The sequence below is a fragment of the Mya arenaria genome, chromosome 5, assembly GCF_026914265.1.
Source record: "Mya arenaria isolate MELC-2E11 chromosome 5, ASM2691426v1".
Lineage (NCBI taxonomy): Eukaryota > Metazoa > Mollusca > Bivalvia > Myida > Myidae > Mya > Mya arenaria.
In genome coordinates this window covers 32796595-32823508 of record NC_069126.1, presented here as the reverse complement: position 1 = coordinate 32823508, position 26914 = coordinate 32796595, and the positions used below count along the sequence as shown (strand labels likewise).

The window sequence follows — 26914 nt, the reverse complement described above, 5'->3', positions numbered from 1 at the left end:
GTAAAAATCGCAAATTGCTAACAAGATATGGTCAAATAGCAGCAAATCATCAAAGAAATATCACGCAGTTACCTACCTTTACTTCTGGAAAATTATATTTCATTTTTCTGTAGCCAATATTTCTATTTGCCGTCGTATTTCATGTGTCGAGCATGTGCTGTTTGAATATTAAAGAACAGTCTAGCCTTTTAAACAATATTTATTTCATTCCTTCATATAGGATTTTTTTTAGTTTAGTGATTTTGATCTTAAAAAATATTCAGCAATGTCAGCAATGCTCCACTTGACTGCAGTATATGAAACGTTTGATAATGGTCTTTTTGATTGAAAAGTTTGACAATTGATTATTGTGTATTTGAAATTACAAACCAGCGGTTGCTACCATTTTTCTCTTTTGTTGTTATGGTGTGGGTTCATTTGATTTCTTTAATGTTAATTTTGAACAAAACCACCAAAAAATCATATGCACATGTATACAAGAAACAGAGTTTTATTAATAAAAAACCTCTTAATATCTTGAGTTGAAGTATGTTAACAAAATAATGTACAATACAATAAGACTAAGTCAATGTGTTTAGAAATGGCAGAAAATTGATAGACAGGTAACCGTAAAGCACAATTCCAATGCTTACACACATTGTTTCTGAGAAGGGGAGCTTGAATGTTGACATTCGTAATGGTTTAGCTTCACAAGCTGATGAGTTATTTTATTTGCTGAAAAAGTAGGTTGTAGTCTATAGCGCACATATAGTGGTAGAATGATTGTGTTTTATCATGTGTTTTATCTTAGTGACATTGGTCCAGTTTTTCAAAACTATGACAAGCTCATTATGCATTAGTTAACTGAAATACCAATGACTCAATAATATGTTAATTTATTTCGCTTAAAAATAAATTTTATTATTTTCGCGAGATTGAATTTAAGGTCTGTTGTCCCGTTGCTTAAGCAATCGGAACACTCTCGGCCTCTATCGATCAAATCAATGCGGACTGGTTCTCGATATTTGACACTAGTTTAAAGTGCATTTTTGAATTAAATTAAACCGGTTTATGAACCGGGAATCTTTCTTTGCTAGCGAATTCTCGTGCGGAGAGGACCGAAATTAAAAAAAACCGCCCAGCCCACCCAGTCATAGATTGTTTTCCTCCTTTACCTTTTGTTTAGATTTACCTGTTATATGCTACTCAAAATTTGATACGGATCATGTTTTTTAATATAAAGTACATACGTATTTCAAGAAAACGATATATCAACACTAAATGTTATCAAATGACATTGTTTCAGATTTCAAATGTCATAAAATATCAGTACCAAACCAATTCCGTTCAAGCGTAACGGACTCCTAAACATGATAGGGGTCAAAAGCAGGCGTATATCAGGTTGTCAACAAAGTTGGAAAGTCAACAGAATATCTGAACTTTTCTTAAACCAATGTTAGTAGCTTGTGTGATGTCCACGAGCGTCAATAACAGCTGGACATCGCCTCCGCATGTTGCTGATAAGCCTCCGGAGCTGTTGCTGAGGGAGTCTGGCCCATTCCTCCTGAAGTGTTGTTCTGAGCTGAGGAACCGTTGTTGGCTGGACCGGACGAGCAGAAACAGCTTTCTGAAGCATATCCCAGGCATGCTCGATCGGGTTCATGTCGAGGGAACGAGCTGGCCAGTCCATTCTCTCGATGGTAGCATTTTCAAAATTGGTTTGTGCTGTTTGCTCTTTGTGGGCGCGCATTATCAACCATGAGAATGAAATCAGGACGGATTGCACCTGCATACGGTCGAACATAAAAGTCCAGGATCACGTTACAATAACGAACAGCCGTCAACGTACCGTTTTCAATTACGTGTAAGACTGTTTTCCCGTGCATGCCGGTTCCGGCCCATACTATGACTGAGCCCTTGCCATAACGATCATGTTCGGCGACACAAACTGAAGCAAAACGTTCATTACGTCCCCTCCACACTCTGGAACGTCGATCTGTAAAGTCAATACAAAACTTTGACTCGTCTGTAAAAAGCACTGTGGTCCATTCGTTTAACGTCCATCCAACGTGTTGACGTGCCCAGTCCAAACGCTCCTGGATGTGGTATCGGGTCAATGGAATGCGAATTGTCGGTCGTCGTGCCATCAAGCCAGCACTATGCAAACGATTTCTGATGGTTTGCATTGAAACCCTTACGTTTTTGGCGTTCTGGAAGTCATTACGTAACGAAGTGGCGTTACGAAAGCGGTTACGTCTGGTTAAAACCGCAATGTAACGATCCTGAACGTCAGATGTAGCCTTTGCACGACCACCACTATGTCGATGTTGAGCATTTCCATTCGTTTGATAACGATTCCACATCCTGCAAACTACACTTTGTGACACATTCAGGTGTTCTGCCACAGTCCTCTGAGACAACCCTGCCTCCAGCATTCCAATGCCAACATGCATTTCATCAGGAGTTAAACGTCTTCTGTTTGGCATTTTGAACACACTGTGGTAGATGGTCCGTGTAAAAATCGAATACACGAAGCGAAAAACAAGAAATGACCACATGTTTATGTTGTTACATGTATGCCAAAACTCCTTATTTTCGTGGGTATGCAGTTTTCCGTGCCGCCCGTGCACGCGCTCGTAGCATTACAATCAAAATCATTGGACATTCTAGAGGCCTACGAAGGGATAAAACTAATCCTTGAAATTAAATAAGCATTCTTATTTGGTTAAGTTTTTACAAATAACTAATCAAGTGATCCTTATCAAATTTTGAGTAGTATATAAGTTTTAAAGAAATTAAGTTTAAATTTTGCCGCTTAGAAATGTACTTTCATGTGTTGCTGCTTTCGTATTTTGTATGTTACAGTATGTATCGCAGCCGTGGTTCGAGTCTGGTCCACATGCACGGTATGGCGGATTGATGTCTCTCCAGGGGGCGTTAGTTTTGACAGAGGATACCCTAAAACAGTCGGGGAGCAACGGATCACAAATCGCCATCTGAATCTGTCTAGAGTGCCATATTAAAGAGTGCCAGGAATATAAGTCGCTTCTTAACGTGCAACCGCTATATGAACATTGCTTGTGACCATATTGTTTCGCATCCTCAGACTGAATTACTATATTGTAGTCATGGTGATTTATCATAACTGGAAACTTGTGCGGATGGGAGTTTAGTATGGAATACTTTGACTGTTGCCGTAGAGAGGCCATGACAGAGTGTCAATCCCAACTTTAGTGGAAATGACTTTGGTTATAGATACATTGGTCTGGACCAGACTTGTGGACATTATGTACTTTCTTCACATGTTGTAAATGTGCCTATATTTTGTTTGTGATTTAAGAATGTCTAAATATGGAACCATGGACATCGGAAACTGCTTTCTGTTTGAAAATATTATTTATTTATTATTTTTGTTTAAATAGCTGCTATGTTGCTTAAATGCATGGTTAACAGCGTAATTTGGTTACCGGTAGCTTGCATTTGAGGTAGTATTTATAGAAGTTTGAGGTATACGAGTGCCGCTTTCAAAGGTTCTACATCTTTTTGTTTTTAGAATACTTAGTCGGTCGTGAAGGCGGGAAAAAGTTCGCAAGCCGAGAGCTGGCTAGGCTGTCATCCATTCCAATTTAAAAATGCATACATATATTATTTATGATTTAGATGTATTTGGGCTTGTTGAGACCTTTTACCTTGGAGAGCACCTCGGTGCTAGTTATCACTCGGTATGGGAATCAACAAAAGGGCTATACATGTGAAATTGGGAATTTTAACTAAAATCAATTAATTAGGATGAATATAGATATTAATAACGTTTATTATCCCGTTGCTGGAATAACAAGTTCTTAAAGAGTCTGTTGCATGTCTGTTGCTCAAGGCCGGGAACGTCCTAGTACTTGGCGTCCCGGTGGTTGCGTTGCATTGCGTTGCCATGGATTGCGGAGATATATTGCGGATGTTGCATTTGCTGTTGGCAATTGTGGGTTGCATTGTTGCGTTGCGTTGCTAGGAGATTGCGGGTTTTGCAGTTGCTTTTGGGAAGGAGCATTTGCACGTAGACCGTAGTTGCTGGGTTGTCGCATTTTGCCAAACAGTCTATTCCAGCACGGGCATATCACAGGACACGATAGTACTAATAGAGTACACTTTGAATATACATTTAATACAACGGCTCAGCCTAGCCTATCTCGGCTTGCATGGTTCTTTTCCACTCGGACTTCCAGCCGTGTGTCACTATGACCTATCATGGAGTCCGTTCGTTTTCACGGCCATATTTTGCCACTCCTTTTTATTTTGTTTGTTAAGCTGTTGTACCATTTGCAGTTATATGTAGCAAGGCTATTATACGTTTATAATATTTATTATGCAGAAGAAAAACTTAAGAAATGTCAATGTTGTTAATTTGGTTTCTATTCAACGAACTGGTAAAATAATTACAAACAGCATTTTTGTTGGCAACAATAACTCAGTATCCTTTGATGTCTTAAGTATACTCAATGTCCTTGAGATCAGGTCATACCTCAACAAATATGAAAGCTTTTTCACCTTGCCATACATTTGTTTTTTGTTATTTGTACACGTGTTTTGATGTGTTTTTTTGCATATTCTTTGATACATAAACTAACACACGCCTACTAACTATAATATGATGTTAAAACATTTCAGCCAATAGCTCCAGAAATTATGCGTTTGTGTTCTTTTTCTCCATTCATTGATTCATTTGTTTACATGCAATGAACATTGTATAATGTTTTATGCAATAAAGATATCTTATCGTATCATATCGTGTTTCATGTACAAGTTTCATGATGCTTTATGCAGTTATGGTAAAGTATTTACCTCACACAGGCAACGAAATCAAGGATTTGACATTACCTCGACTTTTTTCTCCGAAAAAGTCAAATAAGAATGAATTAAGACAACACTTTTTTAAAATATTTCTTTAACAAGACTTATGACCAGACATAATAACAAACAAAGTAATTTATGAAATATTCATATCAAAGTCATTTAATAAACCTTTTTTAAAGTCGTTTTCGAAACAGTTTTGTGGGTTACCTTTTTTAAATCATATATTTAAACAATGTATTTTATTGCAGACTTCAATATTTGTTCCTGCAAAAAAATAAAAGGTAAACATAGCATACAGATGCACCACTGCAACTTATTCCAATCTATAAGCTATCCCATGTTTAAATAAGCTTTTTGTATGAGCACTTCATTGGCTGTAATGTGAAATATTGATAAATGGTAACCCCATAAAATCTTTGAGTCATTTGCAAGGGAATTGATTCCTGATTACTAAATGTAAAATAAATGAAGAAAAATATGTATATAATAACATTATATGTCGAGTTGTGTGTATATCTGTTTTTTTTATTTAAAATAAAATCAGACATGATTTGCCTACTTTGCACTCAAGGTCAACAAAGCTTGTTTGTTCATTTTTGATTGATTATGAATTTTTACATATTTTAGGAATTTTAGCAAAGCTTCAATGAAAAAGGAACTTGAGGGCAGCTGTATATTTGTACAGGTATGGATATACAATGTAGGTGGCCTACAAAGTGGAAAAAGTAATTACGGATACTTCAATCCACAAAATTGATACCATGATGGGAATATATTTACAAGATAACAATACATAATCTTCAATGAGCACAATAATCTGGCAGACACAAAATCAAATTCTCAATGTCTTAATATCAAGTTTTAGTGCTTTTCATGAACATTTCATACAGAAAAATAGTTTTTTATATATGATACAACAATTTAATAATTCATGATAAAACAGAGCATTGTTTAAATGTATGTTGTAGTACTTCGAGAATTTAAAAACAAAGAGGATAATGTTTTTTACCTGGCAGGATCCCAAATAACTTCATCCAGAGCTTTACAGTACTTTCACGAGTTCTGTTGCCACAAGTTAAGTATTAACTTTGCTATTTACGAGGCAATATAAATTGCAATCTTAAACAAATTTTGATTTGTATTAAATGCCTTAAAGGAGATTATGAAAACAGTTGATAGTAAATTTTGAGAATAATTTCCAAAATTGTATGCCAATATAAGTAACGTTCTGTATGGATGACCAGTAAAGCTGCCAATATTTCAAAACAGGAAAAGTTACCAAATTGATATTTTCACTGTTTGAAACAATGAAATCATGTCAATTTACTGATGAAATGTTTTACCTGTAACATTGTAAAAACATCTCACCATTAGAAATACAGTTGAAACTCATTGGCTCGATATCTCATGGCTCAATATCCTCGTTGGCTCGAAATAGATTAGAAGGACCGATTTTTTTTACTCTGTGTTCATATAAAATTCGATCAGATGGTTCGATATCTTAAGGGTTGATATTTCTCCACGCTCGATGTCATTTTCGCGGTCCCAAGTAAGAATTTCACACTTTGTTTTGTTTGCTTGGGTCAATGTCATTTTCGCGGGATCAAGTAAGAATCTTACACCTTGATATGTTTGCTTGGCTTCACTTAGCACAAGGCGCTAATCGAAAAAAATCGCTTGATTTTATTGTAATTTTTTAATAAACATGCCATCCCTTTTAGTTCTGTCACTAATTGTTATTCATGTATAAATTTCAATGCATTTTGATAAAACTTATAAGCTATGTTTGTGTTACTCACTGTTTAAAATTCTTGTTTGTTGTTTTCGCATAAAATTAATGTATTTTTATAATAAATAAAAAAATCAAATAATATTTTCTAAGTATCGAATAAGTCATGTTACGAACTGTACGATGTGTAAGTATATCCAATAAATACTCTTCTCTTGTGGAGATAGCGTAGCTAATAACAAACGAGGTAAAAAAGACTTTTTGTAACAAATCAAAAAAACAAAACATTCTGTAAGCGATCCCGCTTGGCTCGATATTCTCGAGGCTCGAAGTATTTTGGCCGGTCCCTAAAAATATAGAGCAATCGAGTTTCGACTGTAGCTGAAATTCAATGTAAACCAATGTAAACCATGAAAACAAAGATGATAAAGTAAATATAATCAATAAACTACAAACAGCATTGTTATATAAGCAAATAATTCAATACTTTATGAAAAATCACCGAAAGCTTATTTGAATTAAAAAAAAAAACAATAATATAATTATAATATATATTTTTTTTCTCATGTAATATTTAGGTTGTTTTAAGAAAATGCTATTCATCCATCCTAGACAAAGCATTGCCTACAATTTGAATGGTACTGAATGCCAATGGTTGTCAGTCTTAATTTACCACCTTGACCTTTGACCTCTTAACCTTAAAAAGTTGAAATGAATAGGGGCAATCTACTGATCATAATCAATAAATAAAACAAAGCTTAAGACTCTGCAACAATTCCTTCATAAGTTATTGATGGGAACACATTTCTATCCAAAGGGCGTAAAAAGCCATTACGGTAGGTATACCCCATGCTTCAGGTGACACAATAAGGGCACTCAAGTAAAAGCACTGCCTTAACATACACGTATTGTCCGTTGGCATGTCATATTGTATTGTCCCTGTTGGCATGCCATATTGTATTGTCCCTGTTGGCATGCCATAATGTATTGTTTCTGATAGCATGCCATATTGTATTGTCCACATTAGTATGCTATAATGTATTGTTTCTGATTGCATGCCATATTGTATTGTTTCTGAAAGCATGACATATTGTTTTGTCCATGTCGGCATGTCATAGTTCATTGTTTCTGATAGCATACCATATTGTATTGTCTCTGTTGGCATGCCATATTGTATTGTCCCTGTTGGCATGCCATATTGTATTGTCCCTGTTGGCATGCCATATTGTATTGTCTCTGTTGGCATGCCATATTGTATTGTCTCTGTTGGCATGCCATATTGTATTGTCTCTGTTGGCATGCCATATTGTTTTTTCACTGGTGGCATGCCATATTGTATTGTCCCTGTTGGCATGCCATATTGTATTGTCACTGGTGGCATGCCATATTGTATTGCCTCTGATGGCATGCCATATTGTATTGTCCCTGTTGGCATTTTATTGTCTTTATTAACATGCAAAAATATCAGCCAGTTTTTGAATTATGTTTAACATAAAACAGAGTTAAATTTACATCAATGACGAGGTTGACTTCTATGATGTGACCCTAGACATTCCCAATGTTTTAAGGGTCACTCCCAATGTTTCAAACATAATGATCACTAAGCAGAAACAAAATAAGAATTCTAACCATTCAAAACACATGATAAGATGGTCACTTATAACAACGAGATAAACTATAAGATATTACAAGCAACACAATAAAGATGAAATAGTCATATAATAACCACATGATTTATCATTAACAACATAGTTGTAATGCACACACAGTTAAGAAGACTTCTTCTATTTCACAAATGTTTGAAACATAAGTTTCACTGTTATCAGTACTTCAATTCACACATGTTAAGATGATATCGGTATATCTTTTTTCATTGTTATAGCCTTCCTAAATTAACACGTTCTAAAAACATGATGAATACAATTGTAAGCTACAGAATTAAGCACATCGTCATCAGTATCTTCCAAGGAATATGATCATATCTTGTAGCTACCTAAACATAGGGTTTCATCCAGGTTTTAAAAAGGATAGGATGCTGCAGAAGAGGGACAGTATAAAAAGGGTTTAATATATATCGGGCTGTAAAGAACTTGAACCTTATGCAAATTGCAAAATATGTTAAGTGTGTAAGTATTTATAATAATATTATTTACTTCATTTTAAACAAAAGAACTATTTCATTATCTTGAACATTCATTTCTATGAAGGCAGAAAGGAACACATGCTGGTTTCCAAAATTAGGGCAGAAAGATGCACACAAAAAAGGCAGGGTATAACACCCTTCCTTTAGATAAAACCTAGCCAGTTTAGCACATCATTTCCTGCACAAGTTCATTAATGGGCAGCACCCCATCCAGGGTAAGCGATAGAAAGCGTTCAGCAGCCTTGGCGCTCAGCGTTCGCAGTGTCGGGAGCCGCAGCAGGAGCTTTCCAAACCGGCCCCTGTCAGTTGGGTACTGGACAGTGACGTACCGGCGGAGAACGTCCAGGAATTTTGTCTGTATCTTTGTCACCTTCATTTTATCCACTAGGCCAATGGCATCTGAAAACAAGCATCAAACTTGATCTGTATGTATAACCCGTATAAGTACCCTTCATCAAACTGAGGGCACAATATTACAGAATATTTTGGTTCATGCTTATGATAATATTTTACGTTTATGTATATTGTCAATTAAGCGCAATAACTCATTAGCTGCATAAAGAAATAGAAGCAGTTATTGAGTTCTTGCACTAAGGTGACTATATGTACAGATAACCACTTTTGTAGAGAGTACGGTGATAGAAGTCACTGCTCTGTACATCAAGTCAATGAACTTAACATTCCTTATCATTTGAGGTGTGCCTAATAAAACGTAACTTTACTGTATAATTTATAGATGGACTAATTACAGTATTTCATGCACCTATCAAATAAGAAATTCTGAGTTGTAACATTCTTCCTCCTCTTTATTTAACAACACAGACATGGTCACAGAAAATACAGACAAAGACATAGAACATACCAGGATAGGTGAGGACGATGGCGCTCATCATGGCAAACTCCACCTTATCACAGTTCAGCTGTCGAAGCCTGCATGAGAATTCCAGTGTTGCCTGAACCAACTCCTGACCCCAGCCCATTGTCTCGCACAGCGAACGGTGGAGGATAACACCCTCAGCAAAAAACAGGGAGTCTACGTATGGGAGTGATCTGAAATAATATAACATTGCTTACTGTCAGAGGTGACCTGTGCAACACATGGAACTGACATGGAAATGTATTAATTTTAGTTTATTTTGTAACCCTATTAGTCTTTAATATTAAAGTAGTGTATATGAGGTGTACGACAAGATATTCCCATTTCGTTTTGCTGTGATTAACATGGACTCAGTCTCAACATTGATTAAAAGTATGGAAGGAGAGCTTGTATTAGGAAACATCTTCACTCCACAACAATGTCTCCATCAGGGACTTGTGAAGGATTACAATGTAGCTTACAAAGTTTACATTTATTTGCATATGTTTCTTACTTTCTTATGTCACATTTCCTAACATTAATGTGATCCATAAATCGAACAGGACTGAATTTAAATAATGGTGTGGCAGAAACGATATTTGAAGCATAGGTCATACGGGACTTTGGTATAATAAATGGAATAAGAAAATTCATAGGCCTGAAAAAATACAAAAGCACATATTTTTTTTAACAATTTCAGAATCAAATAATAATAAATAGTCTACATAAATCCTACATTTATAATAATAACACATAGATCAAATGTGGTGATAAGTCCGTTCAATGCTTTCAACATTATTTTTGTCAGCTTAAATACGATCAGAATAAAAAGAACAACTATATGTAGCATTCAACATCCAGCTTTTTTATAACTTAAAAAAATGAACATGAAATAGTTGTCAATTTTCAAAAAAATAATGTGTAATTGGTGAAAAATGCTGTGTTACACTGTGTTATTACTTATCTTAAATTCAGTCTGAGAATGTTAACAGACCGTAGCCTGATTTTACACATCTCGGGCGATGGGAGTGTCATTTTGAAAAGACTTTATTACCGTAAATGACTGGGTATTAGACGCACTTTTTTCCCTCAGATTTTGATGCAAAAAAATGCCTGCGTATAATACCCAGTAACAATTTTTTGAACTTTTTTTCTGAGGTCAATTTCAAGCCGAGAGTTTGTTTAGATTTATGTAGAAAGGGATGTTACTCGCGTCATATTGATCGAGTATATACGGGTTAAAACGGCAGTTGAAGATCGGGATAACGTATATCGTAAGACGTTTATAATTTCAACAAAAATAGTTTTCGATTAAAGTTACCGTAATTCACCTAAGAGTTCGGACACTCTAAATATTTGGACACCCATAATTATTTCCCAAAATAATTTATTTTGCGTACCTAATTTTCGGACACCCAAAGGACATCAATCATAACTTTCATAGTTACCAAGTTTCACAGACGAAGATTATTGATTTTTATCTTTACAATGCCTGGCTAGATTACCTAACCTTATACACCACTGTGACAATTTAATTAGTTACTACCCATCCTAAACGATTTATTGCCTGTTGAAAAGGAAGTGTGATATATTAATTTGAGGATTAAACAAACAACAAGGCCAATCACGGGATTAAGAAAACATCCACATGGCATGTTTGTAAAACGATCTGCCAATAAGCTTTCAAACTTGTACCACACTTATAGACTCTATGAAGCAATAATCGTACAGTTATACATTAATCCTGCATAGCAATGTCCATGCTCTCCACGAGATCCTCGTGGGTATAACTGTAAGTTATGTGACGTCACACAGTGTGACTCTTTGATCTGAAGCCGATAGAATGTGTTTATTCAGTTCAGTGCATGTATAAAATGGTGTTTTAATTAATTTAATTAATAATTTATTAATATTTTTTTCCCTGCGTCTAATACCCCCTATCGTCTTATACCCAGTCATTTACGGTACTGACTAAAGCAGTCATTTCTAATTTTATACTGGGTTTACTTCTATTATGTACTTGTTACACAAAACTTATGGGCTATTCCAGTAAAACATATAACACACCGGGGGAAGGCAATTATTTAAATAGTATATCGGTGGGTGTCATTTTTTTCCTTATTTGGACCCTGAAAGGATAAATTTGCTTCTGTAGGGGGGTGGCATATTTTAAAAGAGCCTTCCCCCCGGGGGTTGTATATTTAAATGGAATAGCCACTTCAAACAAGAAAACCCCCCAAGTTTATTAAATAATTGCAAAGCTGTACCTGTACGACATTCTAAACACGCTGAGCTCCATGAACGCAGATTTGAGGAGGGCCATCTGGTCGTCCATACCAAAAAGGCGGAAATCTGAAAAGTTATACAGGATAATTATTTGTCAAATGACAAAATATTCACCGATTGTACATGGTGGGCAACCTATTTACTATCGGTTTTCATGAGGTGAATTATCTTGTGATATTACACTTAAAACAACATTTTTTTCTTTTTTGCAAATTATTTCTAAATTTTTTTTTGATAAAATCGTCCAGATGATATCATACCGGAAATGATGTCATTGATATTTCTTCCCAGCACTGTGAGCCATTACGTTCCTTCTTTCAATGAAACAGTGAAATTACATTTTGTTAAACTCACTTTTTCAAACCATGCTATTATTAAGATATAATCAACTGGTGTCTTTTTCTCAATAATCCACTAAAAAGAATGGAATAAAATGTCAGTAAACAAAAGTTCTGGTACACTATATCACAAGATCGTTTTACACTTTCCTATATAATTTCATAAACTGTTCGGTCAGCGGTGGTAGTATATGTATTTACCTGGCACTTTCTTGGCCCACTCTATGATGTACTTGAGCTCCATGTAACCATACTCCATCAACTCCTGAACAGAGATCTCCTTCCCCTTGTTTGACTCTGACAAACACGCAAGAATGTATCATGAAAGTTTAAAGATGCACTCTTACTCACAACTAGAAATGTGTCCATAGGACACGGATGCCCCCACTTCGAGTTTTTGTCACAGAAAATAAGCCATAATGATTATTCAGGATAATCTGCACAAGGGCAAATCCTTTTCAAAAATTAGATCGGATAAGATATTTTTTAAGTATTGTTGGGAAATGAAGGGCCCTAACTCCTAAATGATTAAAGCGATTTCCATGGCTATCGAACTTGATCAAGGTATTATGGTCACAAACATGTGTTAAAAGTTTGGTGAGGATTGGACAAACAGTTTTCAAGAATTAGATCGGAAACAATCTTCGGGACGTATTTTTCAAGTCTTTTTTTGCAAATAAAGGGCCGTAACTCCTAAATGACAAAAGCGATTTCCATGGCTATCGAACTTGATCAAGATATTATGGTCACAATCATGTATGTAAAGTTTGGTGAGGATTGGACACATACTTTTCAAGAATTAGATTGGAAACATATATTTTTGAAGTATTTTTGGCAAAAAAGGGCCGTAACTCCTAAATGACTAAAGCGATTTCCATGACTATCGAACTTGATCAAGATATTATGGTCACAAACATGTGTTTAAAGTTTGGTGAGGATTGGACAAACGGTTTTCAAGAATTAGATCGGAAACAATCTTCGGGACGTACGTACGTACAGACAGACAGAGGTACGTACGGACAAGGGCAACCCTATATGCCGCCACTTTGTGGGGGCATAAAAAAGATGTACTACAATTAAAACAATTGTTAAATTTGCTGAAAAAAATGAATATATCAGAAACAATAGTTCTTATGAGGGATACCATGTTTAATTTGAAAGAAGGGTGCAGAAAACACGGTATTTCTACTTTATGAGATGATCGTTGATCACTGTAAATCTTTTAGGACCCACCAGTCATTTAATATTTCTGCATTTTTAGCTATTAAATACACAGTTAAAATCTAGATATCAGTAATTAATACTTTCCATTTATGCATTATTTTATTTTTAGTAAGTAGTTAAAGGTTTATCACTCAAAATTTATTACATTTGTTATACATGTGTATTAGGGATGCAAACGAATATTCGAATATTCGATCAAACGTTTGGTATTCCAATGTCAAATCAGTATTCGAATATTCGAAGTTTTGTTGTTGAATAAATATAATAATAAATATTTTGCCTATAACTATGTTATTGTGTTTAAGATTCGTTTGTCTTGTTTTTACAACGATTGGCCCATAATGCCAGAGGTGTGAATGTGACGGCAATACTCTAAACACGTGTTATAAATCATTTAGGGACATGTCGGCTGTCACTATAAAAAGTCCCCGTAATTTTACAAAAAACTAGCTGTAAGACAAGTGACACAAAAATTCCAGTTATTTTCGGTCAATTGCCTCAACCAATTAAGAAATAAACTAGTCTCAAAGTTGGTTTGGTTTTTCCATAGTTTCTTTTAGTAAAGGTCAATCCCAGAATGAGGCTGCTCGTCCTACGGAAAGACCCTCCATTCGCACATAACGCCAATTGACCAGAAATCATGTTGTTTACAAATATGAAGGCAGAGGAATATAAATTAAAAGTTTTTTTGTTTTTTTCTTTGTTCATAAAGTATTACTTTTTGTCTTTGTGAAATGAGGAATTTCAGACACTTATTTGGTGAAATTCAGGGTCCGCTGCACGTAGTGGTTAGGACAAAGTAGAGCTAAAATGCTCGGGCTATTACTATAGCAAATATAATAATAGTTTACTACAACTTTTAAAAGATGTATTTTGGTAATTGAAATATTTGAATATTCATTTGAAAGAATAACCGAATATTCGAATACCAATTTTGCCATTTGTTTGCATCCCTAGTACTTATGTATTGATTTTAAATACGAGTATCACCTTGAATTATTCTTTTTAAAATTTTCAAGAATAACATACTTTCTTGTCTTATGGTGAAAATGAAAGTCAAACAAACACGTCGTTTATAACATGGTACATTGCATTTAAGAACCATTTTTGAGGATAAAATTTTACTACGTTAAATCATTTTCCATCAAGTTGGTGTTTAGAAAAACAAGAGTGTCGCCTAGTGAAGCACTCTTCTATTATTTTTTTGTCACAATGAGTTGAAAGTTATTGTTATCTGCCTTGTTATACATGTGCTAACTGTCTTTGGAAACATGTGAACAAAGTTTCACATATCTTGAATATCTTGAGCATTTTTCTAGTAATGGTCATGGTTCAAGTTTTTGCGCGACAGAGACCCAGACGCTTACATTAAGGCTTGCTCAATACCCCAACTTTCTTTCTTCCTTTTTATTTTACTGCATCATTCTTATCATTACACAATATAACTTTTCAGATAAGCATATGGTTATGACATGGTGAGTATAATTTTAATGGCAGGTTCAATTTCAAAACTTCACTACCTGCCAGGAAACAGAAAACATCAACAACAGTAAAAATCATGAGAAGTAATTAAATGTACATTTGCAGGTCGATACATTTTGAAAACTTTTCCTATTTATATGATATTTCTTCACTCATATTTCTGTGCTTAATTCAAATTTTGGTAAATATTTTGTTTTCTTCATTATGAAGGCTGTACACCTACACACAAGATAATAAACATATATGTAATAATAAACACAGAATCATAAGGTTGAAGCCTGGCTTTAAAGTGGCTGGGTGCTGCAGAAAGGTATTGTGAAAAGAGGACATTGAAGAAGACCTTAAATATCATAAATACCCCAAAAAATATTAGAAATGTGTTACATTTAAGTAGTTTTAGGTTTTATTTAAACCGCCTGATATATTAAATTTTTATGTATATATAACTATATTATATGCTTCTTAACAATATTTGATTACCCTATCTAATATATTCAATTCTAAAAAGGCAATTAGGTGATATTGCTGGTCTCTATGAGGGGGGAGGTGTGCTAGTAAAAAGGGGCAGGGTACAGCACCCTCCTATAACCTTTAAAGCACTTAACACATTTGGCATGGCCTCAAGCTAAAAAAAAATGCTTTGGACCAATATCTATTTAAACAACTCACCATCTCTGGTGGGTATCTTGTCTGGGTTAGAGGATATGATGATGTTGATTATCTCAGCATGTTCAGGCTCCAGGCTCTTGCTGGGGGTTGATACGTTCTGTGTTGCTTCCCCCTCTCCCTCTACCTTCATACGCTTCACTCTCTGTTTTCCGCCTGGAGAGCGATCCTCACGCACAGCTGTATAATCATGAAATGAATAATTATAGTATAGTATAGGATGATATGCAATTATGTAACGTTATTGTGCAATGTCCGTGAACAACTGTGTGAAGTATTGAATTAATTTGGACCAACGGTATTCGAGATGCAATATGAATCACAATATGTCCTAAATCTTTAACAATGTATGTAAATGAATTGAAGGGCCAAAAAATGTATTTAGTGTCATACTGAGTTGTCTTACTTAATTGTGTGATGGCCCTGAATAACTGTGTGAAGTATGAAGTCCATTGAATGAAAGGTATTGGAGAACTGAGTAAAAACCCTGATTTGTCCTAAAACTTAAACCAATCTTTCTCAATCGATCAACGCCATAATTTATATTTAGAATGATATGGGACTATGTTTGGTCATTTTGCGATGTTTGTGAACGATTGTGTGAAGTATTAAATTCATTTTGATCAATGATATTCCAAATATAAGTTGAAATCACAATATGCCCTAAATGAGTAAATCTTAAAAAAACATAAGTTAATGAAGGGCCATAATTTGTATTAAGTGTCATACAGAGTTGTCTAATTTAAATACATGTGAGTTGGCCCTGAATAACTGTGTGAAATGTCATGTGTCAAACTGGTTTTGTCACTTTATGTTGCAGTCGTGCAGGGCAATATGAATAATGTACTTTTATCCTACTCAGTTAACTTCCGTTATCAGTATTGGAAATAATTCTGCCATCTGTGACTTGAATGTTCAAATTATACTCACAGATCACTTCACAAAGGTTTAGGTCAGAATTGTGATGAACTTCTTTTTTTGATAATAAATTGAGAAACCTTTTATGAGATTAATTCTCACTTTCAGAACGACGTATTAAACACTAGTGCCACATGATTGGTATGGCTTGTGAAAGACTGGTGTGTTTAGTTCATGGTTTTGTTCCTCTTGCCTGTTTCTTTAAGTTAGGTTGAATTGTGTCAAGTTTTCTGTTTACTTTAGTTAATTTAGGTGTAGGTGAATATACTGGTATGTGAAATAAAAAAAATGTAAAAAAATGTATCAGCTCAGATTCAAGCCTTTTCACTTAACACATAGTACCTTCTCTCTGCATTCCAAGCTGCATGCACTTATGAAATCTGCAGAACTGACAGTTGTTTCTTGTGGCCTTGTTCACCACACATGTCCCATTCCCCTTACACGTGTACTGCAGGTTCTTCTGTACGCTCCTCTTGAAGAAACCCTTACAGCCCTCACAGCTCAGGACAGAGTAGTGGTAGCCGGAGCCACGGTCTCCACATATCACACAAACCTGATCAAAGAAGATCACAGTGGTTTAGAACAAAAATAATTCTTTTTACAAAAAAATTCTTCACAGAATATTGCCATTCTTCAACAATACGTTTCATCCAACATTAGTATTTTTAAAGCGACTGTATGAATATGATTTAGATAGAAAGACCTTTAAGGACATCAATAGATTTTGTTTTATTCTGACAAATCTGGAATCTGAAATTCTGTCCCATTCCCAATGTTAAAAAATATACATTTTCCCAAATGTAAAAATGATATTCCCATAACTAAGATTTGAAAAGAAATATTTATTCACATTTTCAAAATTTAATATAAAAATTGGACCCCCAAACATTATAAAAATAGAAGAATTAGTGTATTCTTTAAGAAATATATTTCCTGTCAATTGTTTAAAGCAGACTCGTTTGTTTTAAGGCTAAATTGTTAATCCCAATTAAGTCATAATGAAGCTATTTTCCTCATCTGAAACGCCCTAACCCCATTCCAAAAATGATGAAAAACAATGACTATAGTTAGCACAATTTGCTTTTACAGAAGTATCTGATTGTTAAATTGCTACCTCAGATGTATAGCAGATCATTCGAACAAACTAGAAGTAAAATGAAATACATCTACAATATTATTTATTGACACTGTTTTAAAAGACCAGTACCTGATAAACCATATTATCAATAATTGCTTCATCCTCTGGGCCCCTCACAATTGGAGGACTCATACCTGCATCGTCCGTCATTTCATACAATTGGTCACCACTTTCACTACCTATTGGCGACATCTTCGGCTTTATTGAGTGATGATTCAAATCACCGGGACTTAAACTGAATGTCTGAAATTGAATTTACACATATAACAGTCTAGATGTAATTTTGCTTTATCATTTAAATCTTATTTTTCATTAACAAGGCAAATTCAAATCCAAAATACTGCTTTTCCATTATAATACACATCAGAAAAAGTGATTGCAGCACTAAAATTAAATATGAGCAAAGATATGATCAGTAATCACCGAAAACAGCTTAGAGAACTCAAAATGTGAGTTTGTTTGTAACTCACTGGACTGTACTTATAAGCAATGTCCATGCAAATTATGTAAAAAACTTTTACTGTATCACTGTATAGGCAGTCGAAAAATTTGCTGTAGTCATTATAACCCCCCGTCTATATGAAACACTTGGAAGAGGAGTTGACATTATTCAGAGATAGATCGATTGTTCTTATATAATAATAATAATTTTGCTCTACAGTAAGGTATAAACAATATTAAAATAATAATTGCTCAAATGGTATCTTGACTGGTCTAGTGATAAACATAGCTGTCTGATAATACTGTACCTGGAAATGGCTGGCTAGATTTTTCCTTTACAACTATAAGTACTGTACCGTGTAATGGCTGGCCGGACTGGCATCAGACACTGACATGTGACTGCCAGCCGGAGACAACTGCGTTTCTGCAGGGCTCGTCATCTTGGTAATAAACAAGGTAATGTTTAAAGCCTTCCTCAATGTTGATATTAGGTCTGCTTCCTTACATGCTTGCCAGTCTGTAATTCATAACTAAATGATAGAGAACATATATATCAAATATAAATAAAAAAAAATGGTTTATCACCGATTTGGCCTTACTTGAACAGATACATACAATATGTATTGACAATATCGTTTTGGGTCGTACAGCTGGGGTGAAAATGGTCGCCTTCTGCGCATAATAATTTCCATTTAAAAATGTCTTACCAATTAAGACATTTGATGCATTATTGGTGTTGTATGATCTTGTATGTCTGCTTTAAGGTGCTGGTTAGCTGGAAAGTCGCTTGTTTACGAAATTTGTTGAAAATCAACAATTGTGCCGTACTTGATTCGGTGGACACTTAATCAATTAAATAGGTCGTTGTCTCCCTGCGCAGTGATCTCCCCTAGTCTTCACTAATGATATGCTGCTATGACAAATTAAATAATGATATGTATTTGTGAAGCGTTATCAATGCCAACAAATTCCGCAAAAGAACAATCCGCTAGTTATTAATTTTCAATAGCAAATGCTTCGTACATGATTTGGAAAGGCACCAAGAAAGTGGAGATTTTGAGAATGTCACGCACTATCATACCGATTTTGGGTATTGGTCTTCTTGCTCGCCAGAAGTGATTTTTCGAATACACATCTTAATAAAATTATTTTAATATAAATGTCATTTTATGTTATAAAGAAACCCTTTCCATACAAATATTTCTTTACCTATCGCTGGATGTATTTTTGTTCAAACTAAATGCAATATTTAACAAAATACATGTATATATATATATATATATATATATATATATATATATATATATATATATATATATATATATATATATATATATATATATATAACTGTTTACACAAATTATGTGCATTTTTATTAAAATGTATATTTTGAATGCCCCGTCTGTTGTTCTTTCAGTTGACTTTAAATATCAAATTATATCGAACGGTTCGTATAATAGTAAAATTGAACACAAATTGTGCAAAATATATAACTCTTGTAATATACACGTGTATTGAAATGGGAAGACATAATTATGTCCATTTTTTTCATGAGTATTTTAAACAGAGCAAAAACATTACTGCTTATCTGTTAACTAAAGGGATTATACCGAGTGTATTCTTTTATACGATATATTATTTTACCCATTAAGGTTGTGTTTGGTTATGTTTGATTTTATATGTGATCACTTCTCTTGCTGTCGATATATGCCAACCATTTACCCAAGGGTGTTCTAACAGTCAATGATCAAATCACGCTACAGACATATTTCAACATTTCTGGAAGTTAGGGTTCCAGCTATCAGAATCTTAGTTTTAACTCATTATGGTTTGCCTCACTTAATTTCGCCATTTTCTTCACCATAAAAAATGAATTTTACAAACTATATATTAGACCCTTTAAGCGACATCAAGTTTATTGTTTTGTATTTATTTGTAATATATCATAAAATTAACCTTTCCTTTCAGTTAAATGTGATTCTAGGATGAAATTTTTATATATATTAGACAAAATCGTTTTCCAGATATGAATAAGAAGAATGTTATATAATTCCTTAATATAATGTCCTTTTGACTAAGCATCGACATCTTGGTACAATGGTCTATCAAAACAATTCAAGAATAGATTACAGTCCCTTAGAACAAAGTAGTCACATTTATTTATGGCTATGATTGTAAAACTTTCACGATGGCCTCTGTTTTCAGTTATCTTGGATGGCTTAATATAGAACATACGATAAAGCAACTAAGACTATGTACATAAAATCTTTAATAGTAAATGCCAATCATACTTACATGAAAATTTTACTATGGTCTTATCCACACGTTCCTACTACAGAAGACATAGTGCTGGTAGAACCGCAGGCTGACAGTTTTATATCAAATACTTTCTTTTATCAAGCTATCCAGGACTGGGACAGTGTTCCGATAAAGTTAAAAGAATTAAAAAATAAGAATACTTAAAAAAAGGAAGTGAAATCACATCTCACCGTTGGTATCAAGTCAAGTGTGCAGAATTGGAAGATTTCATATTTTATTAAATGTGATTCATTTAAATTTTAAGCTTGCATATTAGATTTTTGTCATATATACTATGCGAAAGTGTCATATGTGTTTTACAGTCCGTTGCATTATAACTGTAAAATGAATTTCAATTTCAAACATTTAATCATTCTTTAACTAATCAGAGTATGTTATTTATTTTTATAAGAACACATTATAATTTGAGCAGCTAATATCTGAGATCTTGGCAAATAATTATATGTGTCATAAAGATCACATTGGAAATAAGTTGAATAACTTTAATGGGTTATCCTGTGTTATATATTTGTCACACTGAATTAAGTATTTTGTAACATACGTATGTATCCAAAGCATTCTTATGATGTTGTCATTTAGTATAGATATCATTCCTAATCCTTTGTTGAACAGCCTGTGGTATAACTTTATGTGATATTTGGTTTGTTACTATGACACATACACATACATGTATATGACGAATAAATCTATTCATCTATCTATCTAAATGTATTGAAGGCTATTTAACAGATGCATTCAATACTAGTTAATGTAAATACATGTTGAACAAATAATGCATTTTTTATCATTATTTAACACATCTCATGAGCAGTTGTATAACATAAATGGGGTTTTGAAGACGTTTTCGTTTGTTGAAAGGGTCCCTTTCCTCTATTTAAGTCAAACCGGTTTAGCAGTAAAGATTGATTGACGGAACAAGCCTATGAATTGTGGGTAATCGAGCCTCTTTTTCACGTGGTCTCCCGACGGCAACATGGTAAAGCGCTGCTCTCCATTTTTTACGTTGAGCTGAAATTATTGTCTTCTTCAACAATTCAAGAAATGTCTATTTAACTATTTTAGTCTACTATTATAAACATTTCTGCTCATTAAACTTAAAACATTTGCGTTTGATAAATGTTAAACGCGTGCAACATGTTTTCGTGACTGATAGTGTTGGTCGTGTCGTGCTCGTGTCTGTGATGAAAAACGCCTGATGATTTTTTTCAGCGATCAAGATTTCATTGACTTAATTTAATTGTGAAACATTTAATCTGGTTTTATAAAGTGATAAAAGTTGCTGCGTATATGCGTAGTCCGACCACATTGTGTCAAACGGGCTCTCTTGTGTACAGATACACATTTTATGTGTATATCAAACATGCATCCTGTGTATATTAAACACAATAGCTACATTTACTTGGGAGTAGGATTAAATTAGTATATTGTAGGGATTTAAGGCCCATTACAAGGAAGGCCCGCTTTGAAACAAAATTTACAACTCTCGGCTGTTCTGGGTACTGTATTTATTATCTAAATGATGCGAAATGCTAGTTTCTGAATTTTTGACAACTCATACCGAACACATTAAACTTTTATAAATATGACAAATGGTCTCATTCTCAAGGTTTATGAAAACAGTGTTTGTCAAGACTTCTTATAGAATAGGGCCCTTCTTACACCGGGCACTTTTGGGGCTTGGCCTTTTTGACCTACATTCCTGTGTATTTCAACTATCATTTAATATACTGATCTGTGATCATCAGTATATTTACTGATTCAAGTTCTTTTTCTTCTTTATATATCTCGTGTAAATTAATGTTTTCTTATTTGTTTTGTATGCATTTGTGTTCAAAGTTAATTTCCGAAAAATGAGAATTCACTTAAAAAATATTTTAAAGTCCTCTGAATTGCAAACTTTGTGGAAATTATTAAAGAAACCCCAGTTGTCAGTTCTGTGTTTGTTCTAGGGAGCTAAGAAGCAAGATCCAAAGGGAGGGCAAAAGGGTGGCAAGGCCGCACCCGCAAAGAAGAAAGAAGGCGGTGGCAAGTCCAAGAAGAAGGTTGGTATGAAGCTAGATTTGCGAATTTTTTGTTACGTTAATAACATGAAAAAGCTGTTCAACTATTGTATAACTTTAAAATTGTCCAGATTTATCTTCTTACAATCTATGTGAGAGTATCACTGTAACAAATCCTCATTCAATACATCAATACAAATCCTTTTCATAACTCTCCGATTATCCACCATAAAGGCTTTTCTCAATACACATATACTTAAAAAGCTCGCGTCACATTTTTAGACTTCAATTTAATCATCATAATAATTGTGTTTTGATACATTTTGTGTTTGCAAGTCTTATCAACATGCATTTTCTGGTTCTGCTCATTGGCGGTTTAAATTTTGTCAATCTGGCAGATGTTTATATTTGATACGAAATTATTTTATGTATGAAGTCTTTTTGTATATTTGCCATGCAGTCTAAAAATTTAAGAATTTGTTAATATTTAAAAAGAAATAATAAAAAAATCAATGAAGAGTTAACAGACATGTATGTATATTGTCAACTATATATTTTCAAGACTTAGTACTATAGAGAAATAGGTTTGTTTCATCTTATATTTAAATTTTGATGCCTTGAATCAATTTATGATTGCAGAAGTGGTCTAAGGGAAAAGTCCGCGACAAGTTGAACAACCTGGTGTTGTATGACACTGCCACTTACGACAAGTTGTACAAGGAAGTGCCCAACTACAAGCTAATCACACCCTCCGTGGTTTCTGAAAGACTTAAGGTCCGAGGATCCCTCGCCAAGAAGGGGCTACGTGAACTCTGTGCTAAAGGTGAGATATTGTTGAGGAACATAATTGCAAGTAATATGTTCGAGTTAAGTTTGGTATAATAAATAAATGCAATGTTTCAGCTAGTGGCTTTTGATTTTAAAAGCTTTTTATAAGTGACCCCCCCCCCCCCCCCCAAACCATGTATTTGTACACAACCTCTGTATTAATCTTAATCTTATTGCTTTATTGTCTGATCAGATCTCCAATCTGAGTATCCTGCTGTGCAGTTTTGGACGTTTTATTATAGAAATGGACCCTAAATGCCATTATGGCCCTGAGCCAATAAACGAATACACAGGAAATTGGCCCCTACTGTGACCCCATTGCAATTAGCAGGAGATGCACAGCAGGGGATTATCATGCCAAACATCCTTAAACTAGGCTTTGAATGTTAAGAAATGCATGTGTACATCTTCAATTTTAAAGAAAATGAGATTGTAAATTTGACCCATCAAAAAGATTATTGGCAAAAATGCTGCAGCATGATTTCAACAACCTGTGTACCTGTATCTGTGCAGTCGTTTATTTTGTTTGGACAGAATATCAAAACACTGATCATGTATTTCAGGTCTGATCAAGCTCATATCAAAACACAGTTCACAAATGATCTACACCAGAGCTACCAAGGCTGAAGACGAGTAGATGACTTGTAGATAATAAATAAATAATAAAAATCGAAAATGTTGTTCTCCATAATATATATAATAAAGTATCTCGAGATGGCATAACATGCTAGTGAAAGAAGCCATCAGTACACAGGAATCTATTACAGAATACAAGGAAATGGAAATTAAATTATTAAGCTGTCTGTACAGCCAGTTATGTTCTATGAAGTACCCGAGATGACAAATTAGGTCAAATTTATACTGGTGCCTACAATGGTAAAATACTTTGAAATTAGAAAAGAAACTGATTGTCACCCATTCTAAACGCAACTAGCCTTGAAATTCATTTGCAATATCTGGTTTTCAATGTGTTGAGGTAGGCTCATCAACTTTTTAAACACATTCCTGATTTTGTAAATGTTGCTCACCTTGCACTAGTTTCTTGGGCCTAAATGATGTATGACACAGTTTTAGGACAAGTTTATGCAGAGCTTTCATTGGATTGCCTTTTGGCCCCCTCGGGTCAAGGTCAGTGTTACTTCAAATAGATTGCTGTTTTAGTTATGACATACTGTCAGTGTGACCAAACTTGATATGCAGGAGGAGTTTATGGAGGACTTCCATGGGATTGTTTGGGGCCCTTAGGATCAAGGTCACTATCACAAACAAGGCAGTCCAAAGGACGGCTATATCCCCCGCCATTGTTGTAGTATATTTTGTATTTCTTGTAACCTGACTGGTACGTTGAATCTGACCAAAATTGTACACAAACACCGGTAAAGAGTGGTAATGTAGGAAATACAAGTTGTTTGATCGGTAACCTAAATATTCTTGGATATTTGAACATGTTATAAAAGGATATTTGTTATAGTTATTCATATTGTGTGTAGTGTAGGTAAGATCAATGTCAGGTTATTTTGGCTAAAAAGAAGGAAAATGAGTCGATCTGTGCAACTTGTTTAACACTCTCATTTAACAGTTCTATCTTATCCTCTATTTAGCATTGTCATAATATGGACCCTAAACTTCATGATGGATTACTGGCACAAATTGCAATTGGATCAAATTCAGTTATTGTTGCTTAAAGTACATGAAATGTTTAAGGTCAATAAATCCCTTAAGAATTGGCATGACTACATTGCTGCAGTAAAGTAAAAAGCCCAGACACAAGCATGTGTACTCTCACCTTTAAATGTCTTCTGTGACCTTGACCATTAAGGTATGGACCCGGGTCAAGGTCACTGCACATTGTCTCAATAAGGACAACATTTGTACGAAGTAATATGGTAATCCATCAATGCAAGTAAGTTATAGCGTGGACATGAGCATGTGTACTCTGACCTTTCAATGTCTTGTGTGACCTTGTCCTTTGAGGTATGGACCCGGAACAAGGTCACTGCACATCATCTCCATGAGGACAACATTTGTACCAAGTAATATGGTAATCCATCCATGCATAAGTAAGTTATAGCCAGGACACGAAATGTTACAGACAGACGGACGAAGTGCATTCCTATAATTCCCTCCCCACTCCGTGGCAGGCAATTAAAAATACTAGTAGAAGAAAGCAGTTGAAACTGAATCTCTTCCGCCAATCATTAAAAATCTGGTTTTGTCACATCGGGATTCTTTTTGACAGGCACATATTACATCATAATTCAATTGTGTTCATTTCTAATCAAAGGGGCGTTGTCGAGTGCGCTATCTTACAACAGCTCTTGTTGAATTTATGACTCATCAGGTCCAAGGTGAAGGTCACATTGACTTTGAATGTGAATACGTTGTTTAGGTGATAACTCAACAAAGCTTGCACCCATGGCCCCTCAAACTTGACTTGGGGGATTGGGCCTGATCAGTAGATGACCCGACCCCTTTTGATTTTAGGGGCCATCTGGTCAACGGTCATAGTGATCTTGAGGGAAAAAAACTTCTGTGTGATAACTCAACAATGCCTGCACCCATGGCCCTAAAACTTGACATTTAGGTTTTGGATGACCAGTTGATGACCCCAATGGATTTTGAGGTCAAGGTCTTAACTCCTATTCATCATTTAAATTTACGTCATATTTACTCACTCCCTGCTGCGGGAGGATACCTTTTTATCTGCAAATATCAGTCATCATCTGAACATGATGAAAACCTTTCCTTCTATCCTCACACTCTGAACTGTTATAATCTTAAAACTGCCTCAAACGCATCCATTGTCACTGACAAATAAGTGTCATTTAAGTCCATGCACATTTCATGCCTTTGTCCGAATAATCTTGACAACATGGCGCTCAGAGGGGGTGAGGAAGGGGGGGGGGGCATATGTTTTACAAACATCTCTTGTTATATCTGTGTCAACTTCAGGCCTAACTTGCATGCCTACCTCTGGAAAGATAATCAACTCAACACTTACAAGTAACACTCCTCTATTGTGATCAAATCAGCATATCTGAATTGATCAGGTTGCCTTTCAATACTTGACCATAATATGCTTAAATCCACTACTGATGCCTTGCATAGGCAATCCCCGTATTGTTTCTTGTAAATATTTTTGTTTTAACTTTTAAGAACAATAAGGCCACATATTAGAACTTCAAATTGGGTGAAAAATTTCTACAATATTTGTATGTTTTAAGGAAAAAGACCACATATTAGAACTTAAATTTGGTGAATCCGTCAGTAATGTTCCTCCTTAGTACAGTACCAAAACTTTTACATGGGTGGTCACAGTTTCAATCTTGACAATCCGAGCCACGACCTGTGCAATTAAGTGATGGTGCTAACAGAAGTGAGCATTTAGAGAAACACAAATGACCATAAAAGGAAAACAACAGAACTATAGTAAATACTTTTATCACATTTTTTTTGTACAGGATAATGTATGTGTAAATTGAGTTTTGGTAAAGCAGTGCACTACAGGACAAATGGTTTGTCTATATGAATGGGGATAATACTGCATGAAAAATCAAGCTATAAATAGATCACAATCACTGGATGGACGGATTTAATAATAAAACAACCACTCATAAAAATCGACACACATAAATTTATAATGAATAGTAAGTGGCTTTAGCGTGGCCACCAGTATATGAAATCCAAATTTTGAATAGGTCTGGTGGACAATTCACCAA

General features: G+C 34.7%; 2 protein-coding genes across 3 annotated transcripts; one reads left to right on the top strand and one right to left on the bottom strand.

Annotated features, from left to right (window-relative positions):
* Positions 1–6978: 6978 nt before the first annotated feature.
* Positions 6979–18906, bottom strand: LOC128234606 (retinoic acid receptor RXR-alpha-B-like). Of its 2 annotated transcripts, none has more exons than XM_052948934.1 (9): positions 18756–18906; positions 18405–18565; positions 17677–17850; positions 16812–17022; positions 15555–15731; positions 12381–12476; positions 11823–11907; positions 9562–9749; positions 6979–9098 (listed from the first exon to the last, which is right to left on the bottom strand). In XM_052948934.1, exons 2-9 carry the CDS (start codon positions 18486–18488, stop codon positions 8863–8865), a joined length of 1251 nt encoding a protein of 416 aa, XP_052804894.1. In that variant the 5' UTR covers positions 18489–18565; positions 18756–18906; the 3' UTR covers positions 6979–8862. The 2 variants fall into 2 exon arrangements, with proteins under 2 accessions (XP_052804894.1, XP_052804895.1); XM_052948935.1 differs by having other exon boundaries at positions 18405–18488; positions 18756–18898.
* A 2339-nt stretch (positions 18907–21245) lies between these two features.
* On the top strand, positions 21246–23871 carry LOC128234887 (40S ribosomal protein S25-like). The gene is made up of 4 exons (XM_052949495.1): positions 21246–21343; positions 22317–22409; positions 23007–23190; positions 23759–23871. The coding sequence occupies exons 1-4, from the start codon at positions 21341–21343 to the stop codon at positions 23830–23832; spliced, it is 354 nt and encodes a 117-aa protein (XP_052805455.1). The 5' UTR covers positions 21246–21340; the 3' UTR covers positions 23833–23871.
* The last annotated feature ends 3043 nt before the right edge of the window (positions 23872–26914 follow it).

Coding starts and splice junctions, on each gene's coding strand:
- LOC128234606 (XM_052948934.1), bottom strand. CDS start 18,488: ATGACGAGCCCTGCAGAAACGCAGTTGTCTCCGGCTGGCAGTCACATG. Junction 11,908..12,380: donor GTGGGCCAAGAAAGTGCCAG/GTAAATACATAT, acceptor ATAACTTTTCAG/ATTTCCGCCTTTTTGGTATG. Junction 9,099..9,561: donor CATCGTCCTCACCTATCCTG/GTATGTTCTATG, acceptor GCTTGTTTTCAG/ATGCCATTGGCCTAGTGGAT.
- LOC128234887 (XM_052949495.1), top strand. Junction 22,410..23,006: donor GTGGCAAGTCCAAGAAGAAG/GTTGGTATGAAG, acceptor TTATGATTGCAG/AAGTGGTCTAAGGGAAAAGT. Junction 23,191..23,758: donor ACGTGAACTCTGTGCTAAAG/GTGAGATATTGT, acceptor CATGTATTTCAG/GTCTGATCAAGCTCATATCA.